The 18,193-nt window shown below is 36.3% G+C and overlaps 2 protein-coding genes across 3 annotated transcripts; both read right to left on the bottom strand.

The window, feature by feature from the left end:
• Positions 1 to 219: 219 nt before the first annotated feature.
• On the bottom strand, positions 220 to 5,400 carry LOC116766485 (uncharacterized). 2 transcript variants are annotated; one of them, XM_061522846.1, is made up of 9 exons: positions 5,274 to 5,400; positions 4,467 to 4,651; positions 4,272 to 4,395; positions 3,757 to 3,862; positions 2,852 to 2,999; positions 2,592 to 2,684; positions 2,224 to 2,322; positions 1,716 to 1,930; positions 220 to 538 (listed from the first exon to the last, which is right to left on the bottom strand). In XM_061522846.1, exons 2-9 carry the CDS (start codon positions 4,617 to 4,619, stop codon positions 310 to 312), a joined length of 1,167 nt encoding a protein of 388 aa, XP_061378830.1. In that variant the 5' UTR covers positions 4,620 to 4,651; positions 5,274 to 5,400; the 3' UTR covers positions 220 to 309. The 2 variants fall into 2 exon arrangements, with proteins under 2 accessions (XP_061378830.1, XP_061378829.1); XM_061522845.1 differs by having other exon boundaries at positions 4,467 to 5,225; positions 5,291 to 5,400.
• A 2,502-nt stretch (positions 5,401 to 7,902) lies between these two features.
• LOC116766630 (uncharacterized) lies at positions 7,903 to 9,981 on the bottom strand. The gene has a single exon (XM_032656548.2). The coding sequence runs from the start codon at positions 9,917 to 9,919 to the stop codon at positions 7,964 to 7,966; it is 1,956 nt and encodes a 651-aa protein (XP_032512439.2). The 5' UTR covers positions 9,920 to 9,981; the 3' UTR covers positions 7,903 to 7,963.
• Positions 9,982 to 18,193: the final 8,212 nt, after the last annotated feature.

Genomic DNA, 18,193 nt, shown 5'->3' with positions numbered 1-18,193 from the left:
GTTCCGTTACGAAGAACAGTCGTTTTATCTTTACAATATAGTTGAGGTGTTGCGAAATTTTGCAAACGCAAAGTGAACGACTACTTATATTTGAAATAATCGTGCAACGTTTCAGATCGTAAATACTAAATATATATTTTAATGACCGTATTTAATTCACTACAACGTTTGTTGACCAGTTGAGGAAAATACTTACTGAATGGACAAAATAATACAATACAATTATCATAGAAATTTATCGTTTGAAATATTATTATAACAAAATATAACATCATGTAAGTTTTATAAAAAGTATTGTGTTGTATTTTATTATTGTTTTATAAATGTAGTTTCCGCCAGTAAGGAGAGGCGTTTACGTAAATGTCGTATCGGTGCGGGCACCTCCGTCGGAGACAAGGGTGGTGACCTGTCCTGCTGCATCTCGAAGGTCAGCCTGGCGTCCAGGACGCCGGAGTCGAACATCCCCAGACTGTTCAGATACTCCGGCCGCCGATACTGGGGATGGTCTATCATCCAACGGCAGTACTCCTTCACGCTTCTGCGAAATGTGTCATTGAACTTTGAACCTCTATAAATAAATATAAGCGTGACGTCATCGCCTCGTACGATTTTAACATAATTGGCTTCGAGCACTCATCGCGCCGTCGCGACGTATTTAATAACATTCGAATAAGGCACAAAGTAAACTGCCGCCAATTAAACCTCTATGACACAAATGAACACGTGGCCGTTACACAAGAGAGAGAGATACTGTTAGTAGATCAAAAGACCTGTACCGTTTTGATAATATGGACGTGTCTGTGTTTTAAACAAGATAGTGAAAAATAAAACAGTTCGTAAAACATTACAGCTCTCCGATAACTACACACGACGCCTTGCCCGCCCGCGACTGTACCTGTCACTATGATAGTATAATAAAATAAATACAGAATGCGCAAGGTGAAAACAGAGAAGCACAAACGACGAAAATATACCTAATTATAATATGATTTGGTACTAATATTGAGTTTTTTGTATGTTCCTTTAATGGTTTAATGTCAAGAATATTATTATACTTATTATTAAAATCAACCTTCTAGAATAATAATCACAAGAGACGGATATTAATATCAAATGATGCGAGTGTCTGTTGCGTATGTAGCCTGCAGGGGGACGAGCTCGTCCCGGAGTAGGTCTTCGGTCGTCCGGGACGCTAAACCTGTTTACATGACTTTTAAAATTATTAACGTATTGTGTTTGGTTCTAATTCATTACAAGTGACGTCACACGCTCAGTGACGTCACACGCTGTTATAAATTTTTGAACCGACTTAAAACGAGAAGGTTTTGTATTTTACCCGTGAGTTTACATTTAATTGTATCCATTTTCGTTTCATTCGTATACAAATTTAGCTGATACTCCTATTACAAGTTACAATTCAAATATAATACTATAGTATATGTCTGTATATATTATATATATATATATATATATATATATATATATATAAGCCTTTATTACGGAGCTACTGCAGTGTGTCAAACCGTCCTTTACATAATAAGATTCCTTAAAAGTGATTATTTTAGTATATACTATAAAATTAACTACATACAAAATGCGATATTCTTTACAATCTAGAAGCTATGACTGATGTTACTCTTAAAACTAAAATTTAAGTAATCTTTGACTATGATAATTCTCTGACGTTCTACAAGAGACAATCATGGCTAAGTTACCGTAGGTTAGTGATTCCCTCCCACACCGTCTTGAGAGTGACGAGGTCCCTGGGCACGTGTTTCGCTGACCGCCACATCTCCCTGGTGTGGTTGGAGAGAGCCCGCCACTGCTCCCTGCGAGGCACGCTGCGGCTGAACGCCTTAAAGTGACCAGGACGCTTCTCCGCTTTTATGTCCTTTGCTATTTCACGGCCGAGGGCTGCGAAGCGCGATTTCTAAAATGACCGAGAATATTATATATGTTTTGTTAAATCTCCCATAAGCCTTTCAAATGTACGCATACATCATCTTTATCTTGTCCAAGTCTTTTTCCCCCATCAAGCTCTCAATGACAGTGAAGACAATGTACTGTGCACGCGCAGCCAACAACACATACGAGTGTCACTAGTCTCAGAGACAACGTAGCTGTACCCAATAAACATTCCAGAGGTGAGTGTTGCGTGTCGTGTTGTGAAGCAAAAAGAAGATAATAGTATGAAGGTGAACAATATATTTTGTTTTCAATAACCTGCTGGTTGCCGGTGACGTCCGCTATTCTCTCCTCCACTGTCGGCATCTCCTTCGGCACGACTTTCAGGCTTCGAGCTACGTGAGTGTCAAACTCGATCTAAGTCAATTATAAAGTGTAAGTTGTGTGAACTTATAATTATATATTGCAAAGTATCACGTGAAAATAGAAAACCCGAAACACGGAAGCGAAAAACACAGCGAAAGAAATCTCTATTTGTAGCTCCTAAAAATATATATGTTTCGTTACCACAAAGTTATAAATAAAGGATTCTTCCTGTATTCTGGTCCGGCGTCATCATAAGCTTGAAATACAAATATAAAACAAACAATCGAAAGTAAAAGTATCTCAATCCGGTGTCAATATACCTGAAAGAGTTCCTTCACAGCTTTCGGTGTAAACAGCTGTGATTGGTGATCACCGCCCAGTTGCTTCATGTAATCACAGAAGTCGTGGACAATCTTAAAGATATATGCATGACATAAAACCTCGGTTTAGGGTAAATTAAGTAACAATTTAATCGTAAATATTATTTTAGATTCTGAAAGAGCACTTTGTAAATGATTTTAGAAACGAATTCCTCTGAATGTATCAGAATGGTTTACACACGTTATAACGTGATACCCACTCTATCCGTGAGATCATCGGCTTTCTTGATGAGTGTCTTCTGTTCATCTCTCTCTGGCTGGAGGTATCTCGTCGCCCACGTCACCTGTTCACGTTCCGGCTTCTTCAGGAACTCCTTGTGGATATTTGTCTCGGGGACTTCTTCCTCACTTTCAATGAAATAATAATAACTATTCGTCATTACTTAATACTTATTGTTTTTATTGAATCGATTATAAACTTTTTATTTTCGGATTCTCATTAACCTAGTTATGTATATTATATGCCTGTTATTGGTTATTAGTTATTACTTTGAATTAAAAGATTATCCTCTTTCTATATAAATGTATCATCTGAATTTTGCAAAATTTATTACAGATCAGCTTAAAAACAGCTCTCGAACCTAAAAATACTAACTCAAAAATGTTAATAAATTAAGGTAATTACAAAGAGTGTGCGAACAATTGAAATTAAACTGTAGGAAGTGTATTGTAATGTTAAATTCGTTTTATAAACATTAAGAGCTGTAGAATTCACTTGGATGATCGTACGATTCCTATCAGCATCAATAAACGAGTTTAAATAAGATAAGATAAAAGATAAGATTAACATTGGTGAATGTGTAAGTTTCGTTGCTTCCTTTATTAAGACAATGATAAAAAGAAAAACAGAAACTTGTCTCATCCAAAGAATGAACGCTGTTACAAAAGAAAGAGTTAATGACGAGAGGATGGACAGACGACACTCGCATTGAGTACTGGACACTGTATGCTTATGCTTACTTTATATACGGGATGTCTGGAGCTAGCCATTTGTTTTGTAATTATTTTTATGTATATTAAGTCATCTCCGCCTACATACAGTTATATCTAACATGTGTTAGTCAACATTGTGTCGTCTCTGAATAGATGCCACTGATAAGCTCACCTTGAGACACACTCCACGTCGGTGTCAGAGTCCAACTCTCTGAGTACGCTGATTGTTTGTCTCCGCGACAGCAGCGGCTCTTTTACAACTCTGCGTGTTTTATCGACTGTACATACAAAGGAATCATATTATGTATTTGTAAACATACAGATTACAGTTTTATGAGATCATAATCAAACCCTTCCTGTTTTACCACACCTCATGTTACACTTTGTAAATTATAAGACGTTATTCTGTCTCCCTATTAACGACTTGTCGATGTACAGTTATCAAAGTATTTTGACATGTTTCATGCAAGGAATAACTAGTTTTTGGGTGATCTCACTCTAGTCAGTTATTATTATCTATTGTTTACTACCAGTTACCTCAATCGTATTAAATATTTCACTGTCTTTATTTTCTAATTCTTAATAATATTGCAAAATCAGATGACGTCTTGATTGTTTTATTGTTTAACAAAAATACGAAGACCTCAATATTTGTAGTGTGTAGTTATAAGGTTAGAATGAGTTCACCTCGTTGTTTGTGCTCTGGTGTCGACGATTCGTCCTGTGGCGTTATGTTCAATATCGAACAAACTTTCTGGCAGATATCCTTCGGCAGAACTTCAGATAAAACTTTTACATCTTTCTCTTCCAACTGCAACAAAGAACTCATAAAAAAAAACACTTTAAGCGCAGTATTTAGTGAAGCAGATAATTTAAACTCACCGGCTTGTTGTCGTTTGAAGTCAATCCGTTAAAAACCTGGCTCCAGTAATTTCTGTTGCTATGTATCGGCCCTGAGCCTTCGTACTTGGAAGACTCCACTCTTATAATATTCTGCGGTCGCCTCGGCTTGTATTCCTTACCACACCTGTCCATGTTCTCGTCAACAGTCGTTTTTTCTGGAAATCCTTTATTGCGTCGTGTATATTTAACATCAGTGAAAATACATGTTTGTCGATATGTAGTGCGGACGGCTCGTAAATCTATTGTGCCTCGCAACGGCCGATCGTATTGTAAATAACTCGGGCTACCTGAACGGGCTCGTCCGTAACCATGCAACCTGCACTACGGACGTATAACGTTTTTTATTAAACGGATACACTCGATATTTTCCGTTTTATTGCTCACAATCGAATTTAAAACGAAGAATTTCGTACAACTTAAAATTCGGCTCATGAATGTTAAATACGTTTTAAACATTCGCTTCTCGTATAAACGGTGTGTTTTTATTATTTTAATGTGAACTCTGCAAGTGTATTCAGCACTCGGTCAACCTCGCGTCGGCAATTAATAAGTATTGACATCAAATATAGAGGAGGAAAGTAAAACGGAGAGGGTGAACATAGGAAAGTCGTCGGGAACGTGTGACGATGAACGGGGACTGTGGTGTTTGATCGATGGAGGCGGTCAGACGGAATCATTTGAAGAAGTTTAAAGTGTTGAATCCAGCGAAGACTTACAGCAGTAGCACATATTGATTTACTATAAAAATAATTAGTTATTCTAAAGATATACATATTATATACGTACTTATATTTTGAACATACTATTTTTATTTTGAGTAAAACAAACACTTGAATGGAATAAATGTCATATAAAGCTGCTGTCTCCGAGCTCCAACCTCCTTGCTGCGGGGAACAGGGTCTTCCTGGCTCTATATAACTTATATATTGACAATGTTAGTAACATCGGTTCTATCAAGTAGGCTCCGACTGTGGTTTATAAGTCGCGCTAATCATTGTTATAATATATTACTCGCCTTTCTTACCTTCCCCCAGTCCCTGACACGTCAAGGACGCTAGTATTATACATATATATGAATCAACCAGTTTAAGACTTGTATTTAATAAAACCCTTAAGTATTTTCTTCAATTTCACTTTATCTAATATAATTACCGAGTACTTTATATCACATTGTTTGTCCTCCTTCCTCTCGTCCGGGATGTCTGGATCCCTTATTATTAACGGTTTACATATTTCGTCTCCTTATCGTTTTAGCTTATAACGAAATATTCAGTTATACATTAAACATAACACAAAGCGTCTCAAAATGTTACGGATGTGTGTTTTTATCTTGTATTATTTTACATTTTCTTCAATACCATTTAAAAGTCTCCGTGCAACTCTCTTTATGAAATCCATGTTATTGAAGCAGTTAAAATAAACGAACGCAGTATTGTGTTGAAATTATCGATTCCCTGAACGTATTGTAATGTGTCAGCGGGACCAACTCCGACTGGGAAAACTTTATGCATTAGTTGATGTTACACTTAATGTCGCGTTGTAATTTAGGATTATAAAAAAAAGCTATTGTTGCCGTGTACTTTATAAAAGCCGATAGATTTTTACAACCATAACAATATTTTTATTTTATCAGAAAAACAAAAAAAAACTCTTTAAATATTATTGAACGAACGGCTGTAAGTCATGAAGCGTTTTTATTTTTATTTTTTTTCAGTTGCATTGTATTTTCATGGAACGTTCCAGCGTGTTCGGGGATTGTCTGTGTACATAGACTATCTAGTCTGTAATATTTTGATCAGCTGAACGCGAACCGAGTGTCTAGTGAAGTCATGAAGTTTATTCGGTTGAACAGTCATGTGAGATTTGACACGACAGTCCCGCGCTGCGCTTAACACAATATTATTAAAGTGAGAGACGTCAACTTATGAAGCTATGTTTAAGTTTCTCTTCCTCGCACGCTCTTGTAATGTATTGTATCTAATAGTGATGTCGTTTGTGACTTTGACGTCTCTAACTTCGTCTATTTCAACTTTTGTTACAGTGTTATACATTCTCAATACGCTTTTTTTTTTGCGGTTTTTTCTACAGTGACTAGTGGCTTACACACGTATACAATACATACTTACACAATAGTTTATATATTTTTCAGCTCGCGATGAAAATTAATTGTTATTCTCTTTAAAACCACGACTAACATAAAAACGGCGTTTCTCCGATTCCTTTTGTTTTAGTCCTACTCCAGCGACTGTTATTAAACTTTTTTATGATCTTAATCAATCGCCCAGCTCGTGGCGGTTTTCTCCTCAATAAATTCGATCGAGCCGGTTTATGTTAAAAGACATCGTCGACTTCTTTAATATAATCGGATCGAGTGACAAATGACGTCAGTGATGGCGAGGCAGGTCCCACGACCGGAGCGCCTCTCCTCCGACTCCTCACAGATGTGAGACGTCTTAATAAGTTACGTAGTTAGTGACTTGTGTAAATTTACCTTAACGCTCAATATACATACACCCTTCACGTCATTATTCTTAGCTAACGGTGTAATTTATATGATCGTATAGTACACGCAAAATTTGTGAATTCTCCTCCAACATTAATTGTACTATAAATTTCATTAATAACATTTTCTGTTCATGACAATGTTAGCGCTTCATTCGGTTTATCGCTTTAGTCCTATAACTCTCTTATCGTATTATCATGCAACGGTCCGCCTCTCTGAAATTATCTAAAAATTATCTTCTTAATAATATTTTCTCAAAATTATGTCCAATATTTGTACGATATGCAGTTATAGTTCAGTAGTCGTACAAACCATGGGATTATATTAAACTATAACATTATGACAGCTGTCTGACAGAGAGGTATTCCACAGATGGATATACATACATACAGAAAATTGGTAATTAACAGTCGGTCCCTGTTAGAGGCACGTAACAATAATCATTTAATGAAACATTTTATAGACTAGACATTTAAAGTTTAATAACAAAAGGATTTTATCTCAAACCATAACATATGCTGTCCGGAAAGTTACCTTTACAAATACCAGCGAGGCAAACAAGAACAAATGAATAGCGTTTAGGGAGACCGCGAACGGTACACCCGAAAATTGTGATCTCTCGCCGGATAACATTCTCACCAGTTTAGTGAGGTCAATGTATTAGAATTACAATTAACACACTAATTACATACTTAATCACATGTTTTTCTTAAATTTCGACACGTTTCATTTACGTCAACAGCGCATTAGTAAATGTAACAAAGTATACAATTATATCTTTAAAAAAAAACGTTCATTTAAATAATATTGTTTCTCGACATTAAAATATTGGAGCAGCTGAAAATTTTACTGATTATTTGACGTTCGCTAAGGAATCACACATTAAATCTGTTTGGATTTAAACACAAGATATATTTAAAGTTATTTTAATTTTCGTCAAAATCATAATTCGACAGGTTCGTAATCACTTGGACTATAATTTATAATCAAAGCACTCGTCTGTGAATATTTTAAGCAAATTAGGATTATCATGTATCAATCGATCCAACGACCTTTTACGTTTCATTAGTATGTCGCTCATTGTGGTGGTCAAGGGAACATCTTTGTCTATTGGAAATTTCATATTAAAATCATCGGCGCACGAGCAGGGGACTTCATTGATGGCTATTTCTTCCTGACTTGAGTATTGAGTTCCTACCGTGTGACATTGCTCCTTCGTTTTTGAAAATGGTAACTCCTGTCTAGCGATTCTTTTGGCACTCGCGTTTTGGGGAAGTGAGTCCAACGTGGAAGGTTCTCCTAGAATAGCCACGACTCTTCTGAAGTTATCCTCTGTATAATCCAAATAAGAGGCTAAATATGGGAAGGTATTTCTCTTGCTCCAGTCACCACATTTTCGGACTGGACATTCTTCCATACGCGAAATATCATTAACAATAAATGTTTCGTTCGAAGACGTGCTCTTGACTGTCGACGCAGAGGCCTGCGGGGCTTGTCTTTTGAACACACTTACCGTTGGCACTTCCGACTGCCGTTCCTTTTTATTTGTCACATTTTTATTGTCACATAAACATATCTGTGTTCTCAAAAACTCTTTTATACTTTCGTAACCATGACATTTAGCATAAATATATTGTCTTTCTAATGTAAAATAAGGCAGATCTACATCGGGGGGTATCGTTTCTCTGCTTCCGTATTCGTAAGGGATGGGATCGGATAAATCGCCAATTAAAACAAACGGTTTCTTTGTGCATACTTCTTCTCCTTGTGTTTTTGTTTCAAATTTAAAAACGTTTTTTAAATCTTTTTCTTCGTCGATCAAGATAGAAGATTTTAGATGAGGACTTTTTGCTATTTCATTTAATTGTAAAATAACCATCTTTTCGAAATCCAATAAGAAGGTTGTTTGTTCCGGCAAAAGTTTCAAGGAAAAACTTAAAAATTTTAAGAAGAGCCGCAGAATGTTTTGAACGTTTTGCTCCCACTCCCAGTTGATGTCGGCAATCCGCTTATCTTTTTGTCGGAATGCTTCTATTAGATCTTCTTTTTGTTTTATTTTTTCTATTAATTCATTCATTTCTCTAGTTTGTATATTTTCTACCAGCAGTTGTTTCATGCGACATTTCTTTCTTTCTGAACTCATTACATACATGGCAGTTGTAATGCGTTTTGAGTCTATGTAGTGACAAAAAGCTGTCATAGCATCGTTTCTTTCCTGTGTAGCCTTTTTTATAAGTTTGTTGTTCCTGTATGTTTCGTTGTGCAACAGTAACTTATAATATTTCTTAATCTTCAATATTTCCGACTCCAACTTATTTTGCAAGGTTTTTTCCAATATTTGTCTTTCTTTTTTAAGCCTTAACTTTATTTCCCCGTTTAGTTTACATATAATGTCAGCCTGAGCGCTCTCAATAATATCCCTAATTTCAGATCTCAGATAGTTTTCCAGCTCTTGAAGAGTATTTTTATAGAAGTTAGATATTTCTGTCTGCATTATCGCACTTTTGAGCTTGAATATATTTTGGTAAATAGTCTTTACTTTCTTCTCAATAAAGCGTCTTTGAAATTTATATATATATTTCCAAGAAGTGTTATTTTCTTCCAACATGGCAGATAACGATGTTAAAAATTTTGCATGTTCAATTTCCAACAACTCATTCCCAATAGCCAGAATACCCTCCTGTGTTTTTCCTCTCGTTATTCTCGATGTAAAAGGAGGTGTAAGTTCAAGTACACCTATAAGTAAATCACTGGGGGATATCCATTCCTCTTTATCATCTTTTTCATGAGATACCACCACATTGATCTCGTCTTCTCGCGACGTCTCAGAGTGTTTACACTGATCTTCGAAATAAATATCAGCATAGTCACACGTCACTCGGTCCCCTTCTTTTATAGTATCATGAGTAACAAAATTGTTTTTTTTCATTCTAAAAAATTATTATAAAACGTTGTAGTGACGTCACTAACGTCACTTTGACGTTTATTATAAACACAACATAACAGGTCATCGAAAGGAGATCCAATCTAAAATAATGTTTCATATGTAGGTTGTTGGAACGTGTTATATAAAATATAACTATATTTTAATATAAACTCTCGAGTTAAATTATTAAATATCATTTATTTCCCTATGATTACAGGTTAGTTAAGACAGCGACCACAGCCTGCACACCAATAGTTGAATACTGATGACACATTACTTACGTTTAATGTTGTATTACGTGAACGAGTCAGTGACTCGACGAGTGACACCGGAGTCTCCACCTACGTCATCGATGGTTCGATTGTGTTGTTGTTTATTAATTATTTACTTTTCCTTGACACCGTAACAATAATGCTCTACCTTTAATTAGCCATAACTGGTAGAAGATAACACATCGTCAAGGTTCGTATATTAAAGTATATAAAATAGGATTTAAAGAGTTTCAGTTTACGCAAACTTTAAATTGAGTTTAAAATAAAACTTAACAAAATAAAGTATAAATCATTTGACGAAAACCACTTGCACCTTAGAAATGTTTTGTGTCCCTAGGCGTTTGACTCCATTAATTTGAATAATTCGTTCTCGATAGTAATGAAAAATACATAAACATTTGTTTTTTATGGAGTATTATGTAAACACTAGGTCCGTGTAACGTACACTCACACAACACCGACCATGTGCATGTACACACTATGTATAATATTTTGTCTGTCAGTTTGAAACATGAATATAGAGATGGTCCGGTGTACCTTCTAAAGTCTAGATGAATATCTGCGTCTGAAAAACTGGTTGCCATAATACGTGTAGCACAGCAATATTTTTGTTCTTATATATCGCTATATTACTACCCAGCCGTTGGCTACGGCTTTTTCCGCACACGAAACCTCCATTGAGAAACGTTTTATGATCATTGTGAAGTTTAACTTTCGAGGAATCCTTAATCAAGTCCTGAATTTGTCACTATGATATTAAAAGAAGGAATAATAGAATTTAGTCTCATGGGGACTTCCTTTTTAAGGTCGGTTAGAAAGTAGTCTAAGTTACTCCTTAATCTACCTAAGAGTGGAATAAACGTTATAATTGGTCCAGCCTTTCCTGATATTACACGGAACAAGATTTTTTTTTAAATTACAATTTTTAGGGTTCTGTAGCCAAATGGCAAAAAACGGAACCCTTATAGATTCGTCTTGTCTGTCTGTCCGTCTGTATGTCACAGCCATTTATTTCCGAAACTGTTGGACCTACATAGCCGAAACTTTGTATGTTGATGTATTCTGGTAGCCGCTATTCGAATTTTGAATAAAAATTAATAAATTGAAAAATTAAAGAAGGGACTCGATACATGGAACTGATTAAAAAAAATATATTTTTCAGCTAACCTATAGCTACGTCACTGGTGTCTGTGGATAGGGCTTTAAAAAAGACATTACGGTTTCTAAAACTATTTTCGTCAAAATCAATTGTTTGAAAGATAGACGCTTCCAAAGTGGAAAAATGAGTGTCCCCCCCTCTAACTTTTAAAATAAGAGAATGAGAAAACTAAAAAAATATATGCTGTAGATTTCAATGGAAACTTTCAACGAAAATTGGTTTGAACGAGATATGATTATTAGTTTTTAAGAAATAATACATTTTAATTTTATTTCAATTTCAATTCATTAATTCAAAACGCATATACAACTTTGTCGTTCATACAAACACTATGTAAAACCAAGTAATTTTTTTTGTATAAAACATCAATCAAAGTTACAACGCACTATAATAACTTTTATATTATGTCATCTACTTGCTGCCACGGAACCCTTCATGGGCGAATCCGACTCGCACTTGTTTATATAGCTAATGTAGCTAGGTATGGTATATACTTTAATATGAATTTAGTCAAAAGCCAGTCAGTCAGTTTTAAATTGCAAACAGACACTTAAATTGACCTTTTTTCTATAAAAATGTTGTTAAATATAAAATAAATAAACATCAGTACATTTACTTTTATTCGCTTCAATAGCAATCAAAGAAACATGACACGTCTTACAAGAAACACTGAAAATAAAAATGAAAGTCTCCTAATAAATAATCCATACAAGTCATATTAATGACAGGAGATATGTTTGTAGAACATAGTACAAACAAATGAATACCAACTTGTAACACATTCGGAAAAATTACATTGTAAATATTAGCACATATCATACAAAAGTGGCTTTATAACAGCTGACTTTAAACAGACGACAAGTCGCGGCGAGTCAGGTCATGTAATAGCAGTAGTTAGTGAGTCATTGCAGTGTTTTATTGAGATTACTTTAATATCGCTGAATTTATTACGCCGGGAAGATACTTACAAGGGAGCAGCTCGGTATTCAGATAGATGTACGTGTCGACAGGCTCTACCTGTGATTAGCAACAGTAATATAAAGCGAATGCCTTCGCCTCTAAATTTAATTAAATACTTGCTTACACCACCCACCCACCGATGCCCGCTTCCTGAGACCTCGTCTACCCTTCCCGAGGTGCTTTATAAATATGGTCGCTTGGTTGGGAGTAAATTTATTCGGTAGCAGTGAGGTGTGTAAAAAGCTTATCTGAAACATTCGATTCCTCGTCCCGGAACAGTCCCGGAGCCGTAGTGAAGTGGAGCACGTTATAATAAATAACCGACGTATCTCGACGCTATTCTCATTACGGATGCGGCAATGTCCGTTGGAGTTTTGTCATAACTCAGTCTCGGTTAAAATTATTTCCGTTGGCTCTGATGAGAAAACTAGAGGTAGAGAGCTGGAAATGTAAGTATCCGAGCAACAAGCCGTGGAGTAACGACAGAGCGTATTTCATTCTTAACGAAGTTACATTTCCGGCAACTTCTCCCACGGCGCGCGATAAATATAACATAAAAATAACGAACATTTACTTACCTCGGACTGACTGCTTCAAACAAGTTATCAAACGACATCACTAGTTAATTGTATAAATACTGTTTGTTATCTATTAAATATATGATACAATAACCTCATAAAATATTCCTCAAAAAGAAAAAGTACGAATCTGTAGAGTCTGAAAATTTTGCCGATAAAACTCGTTTCTTTAGAACACTTCGTCGTGCCCATTATTGTTTTTATTGTGACAATTTTAGTTTGAAACGTTATATCGATGCGGAGGTCGTAGTAAATCCAAGTTTCAAGTTTGTTGTCGGCATTACAAGAAGAGCGAGAGTGATCTAACTTTTGATAAGACTTCGTATTGTACAAAAATTGAACGAAAGGTGTTAAGCTGTCGAAACTTCGATGAAAACTTCTGACGGATCCGAAAGAAAACAACAGCCATATTTCAGAAACTAGGAATTACGAAAACCTGGGATTGTTTTCTCCACATCATATTGGCAAATAAATCTCGCTTCTGTTTCAGCTTAACAAACTTAATTCCCATACATAATTCATTGCGTCGATTCGTCGCCGAGAGGAAAACTTTCTCAACTAGGGCCGGGAGATCTTCCCCGGATGACATCCGTCTATTAGTTACAGATAACTTACACATACTATCAACATCCCAGTTCATTCTCCACCACTTCACTCACTCACCTGTCCTTTTAATAAAATCTCTATCTCTTTGACACTTCTGATAGTGTCAAAAGTAAATATTTAAAGATGAGTCAGCTAATTCCGATAATAGTCAAATTTATAATGACACCGTAGACACTTTAAATTGCAGAGATGAACCGCGGTCTGGAGACGGGATCTCGGCGGCGTCTCTAGGCGGCGTGTCGTCGGAGGCGGACGGGCGAGGAGACGCTCCCTACATATTTCATACTTACAGAAAACAAGTTGGTAGACATTTCCCCGGCTAGGAGCGAGCGTGGAGCGCCGAGATAAACATTCCCTTACACCGCCCCCGCCCGCGCCGCGACGTGACTCCGCTGTCACAGTGTACCGTAGAGTTACATTAAAGTGATGACGAGGCAGCGAGAAAGATGAGTGTTTTAACACTTATAACGTAATCAACATTCATTTATATGTTATGATGTCTTCGGGCTCGCGGCACCACGAGGACTGCAGGCACGAGCACGTGTTGAGCTGATCACTGAATATATTGACAATACTTGGTCTCACTCACAGAACTCATGTGTAGTCCTTATAAATATATGACGAAGGTTTTTACTCTTTACGTTCAGGACCAGCGGAGACATCTTAATTGTGAAGCTTACACTATTACATACACATCGATCACTTTGCTGATTTCCCGAAAATCTATTTCATTTCGTTTGTTACGAAACATTTGTTAGCAGTTTGAAGAAAAAATAAGATAAATAAGTTTATTAAACATTTATTCTATATTTCAGAATTTATATATGAAATAACTTGGAGACCTGTCTTGTAGGCCAGATCACCTCCCAAACGACTTGTCAGTCAAGTTAGTCAAGTTTATTGGACTGGTTCGTCCATTAAGCATTGCGTATATTCTAATAGGATGAGGTGGGATGAGGGAAGATCAGAGATCAGACCCGTGTTGAGTTTTCTTTCAAACTTAACCAGATTCATATTTTATAAACGGTATCAGCTCCAGGATGTGAGAGGAGACGTGTCGCGGTCACGGAAACACCAACGAGTACTCGCTTTTTATTAAACTCTTGGAACTGGTTAGAACCTTCGAGCTAACGATGAAGCATTTAGAGTTTTGAACTAAATTTGTTTATCTCATACCTGGGAAGCAACAGAGGACTGTTCGTGTATAAGGATTAATAATAATTTATTTAACTTTCTGTATGTTTATTCTGAATTGTTCGGGACAACATATTACGCGCACTTTGGTTTATTTTTGTCACAGTAAACAATCATATTCAGTATCATACACATACAAAGAATTCGTTGAAGTAATAAATATATTTATAAAAATAGTCTACATGATATCTTAATCATTGTGGTATTTTTTTAGTATTTTAAGTAAAGATCATTTTTCATGAAACTTTTTGTCTTATTAATCTGAAAGCAATGACACTTATCATGCTAGATGACGGCGCATGACTCAACTCGAAGGTTTAACGAATGTTACGAATGTAACGAAACAATTGTTTAAAAAGTCTCGCCGTGAACATTATCTAAGTGTACGGTCTCGGTCGTCGGTGTACGTCTACTGTACTTGTACGGCTGGTTGTTTGCTAGCTACATAACGACATTTAAATTCTGTCGTGTGCGACCCAGGAAAAAGAGTTGTAACATTTGTCCGGTGCAGCTGAACTCACACACTGAAATGTAAAATTTATTCGTCGGAGGGGTCGCCGCCCTCGGTCGTTGTGGTTCCTTAGCCGACCCACATCTATATCCTCCCAGACCAACGCCAGAACTAGAAAGTCTACTTTAAAAAAATTAGATTGTAGCGAATACTTTGAACGACTGCAGAGAACTTTTAATATTAAAATATCACGTTCCCCTTAGGAATTCGATTTCAACTATGATGTATACTCGCGATGGCATCGCTACAAACATATAAGAATTAATTTCCTTGCCTTTTTTGATATTCATTTTCACAAAAACTTATATTGCTATAATGTTAGTATGGGCGCCGCTAAATTTATAAAATTGTGAACATTTGTAAGGACATAAAATTTGAATTATTCATAAATATAAAGTGATAATCACGGAGGTCGATTTCAGTAAATACGTGTTACTGCTTACAGGCACGGCATAAGAAGGTGTTGCTTATAATTTGGTCGGTGTAAGATTGCGTCGTAATGTAGGGTGAGGGTAGCAGTAGCAAGAATTGCTGTATTTCCTTAATAGTTTACATTTACCCGAAGCCGACGATTTGTGACAAGAACGTGAGCTAAAATGTCGTCGAAAGGAAATAAACTAATTTACTTATATATGACATTCGTGAAAGCGTTCCACTAATAAAGTGACTTCCGAGCGATATGGGTACGAAAATACGAACCAGGACCGGCGGAGAGGACGTTACAGATGAGAACAGCTCCTGGGGATGCTGTGGACGAGAATTAGGTCACAACCTTCACCTTAATACATTAAACTACATGTAATAAGAACACAAACAGGTAGCTTCGTCTGTTTTGAGTTTATCAACTATAACGTATATTAAAAATTCGCTAATTAATTAGATGGAGTTAATGAGCTACAGTCAGAAGGTACGTATTAAATCACCCTGGACATTATTAACTGGATGCGAAGGGCACGTACGCCGCCTTGAATCTTACTGAGAATATTAAAAGTATTCAAATATATTACTACGAAACCAAAAAGGGAAGGCTTCGAAGGAAATGGCAACAGTGTAATTTTATCGCTAAGTTGTTTGTTGTAATTGAAGAAAACTATATATACATATTTAAATATCTATTCTTTATATATTTTTTTAAATAAACATTAAATTTATTAATAAATTACTTGTGAATTTTTGAAAATAGTTATGAACGTTAATTTCAACTGAATACTATTAAAGTATTTATATTTTGCAAGCTCCTACAGCGAAATGCTGCAACGTTGTCTAGAACGTTGAAGACTCGAGGCGTGACATGATAGTGTTTACGTACACTCGACACTTCCCTAAATACATTAAATATAAAAAAATCAGCGAGAACCATACAGAGATTGAACGGGAGCACTTCGACATGTTGACATTGAAAAGTTTTATTATATTTTTATATAATGATAAATAATGTTAATGAACAAATCGCTTTCTTAATACTAATGAGTTTGGTACGACCGCGATACCGCAGCGTGTGTAATGACGTATAACACTGTACACTTTATTCTATATACCCGTTTAGTCGCTTGAATCTGTCGGATTGCTTTCCCTTTGCGTCGCTCTGAAGGGGTCATATTTAGGTTTAGTCGATATGACGGAGGCCGCACGCTTGCTCGGAATCCCGGTTCCACCCCATTGGCCAATGTTCACAGTTGAATTACATTACATTAGACTCCGCTTGCATTCCGACTGTTCTAAGTGCAGTTGACTGACTGTATACACTTAGCAGATATGTTTGCATCTGTTTAAACTGTCTCCGGGGCGCCCTCCGGTGATCTTTACTATGCCACATGCACTGTTACTTGCTCTTGGCTCTTATAAAATATTACAGCTATTAATTGTCACTAATTTGGAGTGAGGGTCTCATTTAAACTGTGTAAACATTTCATAACTATAATAAAGTCAGTGAAATTTGTTTGAGTGAATACAAACGCGTTCCTCGCTCAGAAGCTTAGTGGACATTACGTCAGACGTTATCACTTTAAAGACCGGTTGTTTGTTGACAAGCGGGTACGTGTTCAGACGCGGGCACGTGACACGACCACCATCCACCGTCCGCCTACCACCTACCACCTACCAGCGTCAGAGTGACGCGGGTCGGTTTGAAGAAGGTCTTCATCGTACAATTGAATCATCCGCCCTTCAGACACATTACATCATAATGTTATAATAAACATTTTATTTTAATTCAAAAATATACAGTAATAATAATAAGTGAAGCAAATATCTAACGTTTGATGATAACAACTCCTAAAATTGATAACTTTTTTTATGTAAAACTACTCTTCGAACATGTAACAATTAATTTATAAATTTCTTTATTCTTAAATCATACTAATTATTTAACAAACCATTTTTAATGCAGAATGTGTATTTTATGTCCATTTAATATAGAAAAGTTTTTTCTAATCTGTAATATGGGATCCCTAATCGTGGCTGGCCACGTTCGACCCCCGTCAAATCGTCTCTCGAGCTGTCTGAGACTTGATCAGAGGAAGGTAATCGTCGCCTCTTCTGAATTACATTTATTAAGGGGAATATTATTTATTTAACTTCTAGTAATACTATTAGAAGTCTCGTTAAGAGGCGAGTACTTTAAAGTTGGGAAGCTAATGATCATTCAAAGACAACAAATAACCTCATCATCGGAGCAAATTGTTCCAATTTACTTTCAGCCTCTTTATATTATTATTGTAAGCTCAGCGCGTGAAAGTTTCCGAGCGGGCCGCGTGAGAGAACTCGACAATGAACTCGCCAGTTCGCAGTAAGTGCCGACACAACCTTCACGTTCCTTTAACGGAGGAGACACTCTTCTTCCAAGTTTTATAACTAATTTGTGATCAAAGCCATCGGCGGGACGGAAAGTGTTCTTTGTACTCTTACACAACATATCATAAAACCTTCTTATTTACTCTCACAGACACACACGGTTCAGTCCGTAGATCATAAGTTTATTTCCACTCGTTCGGCGGT

This window comes from Danaus plexippus, chromosome 15 (assembly GCF_018135715.1).
Source record: "Danaus plexippus chromosome 15, MEX_DaPlex, whole genome shotgun sequence".
NCBI lineage: Eukaryota > Metazoa > Arthropoda > Insecta > Lepidoptera > Nymphalidae > Danaus > Danaus plexippus.
This window is presented reverse-complemented; position numbering and strand designations above follow the sequence as displayed.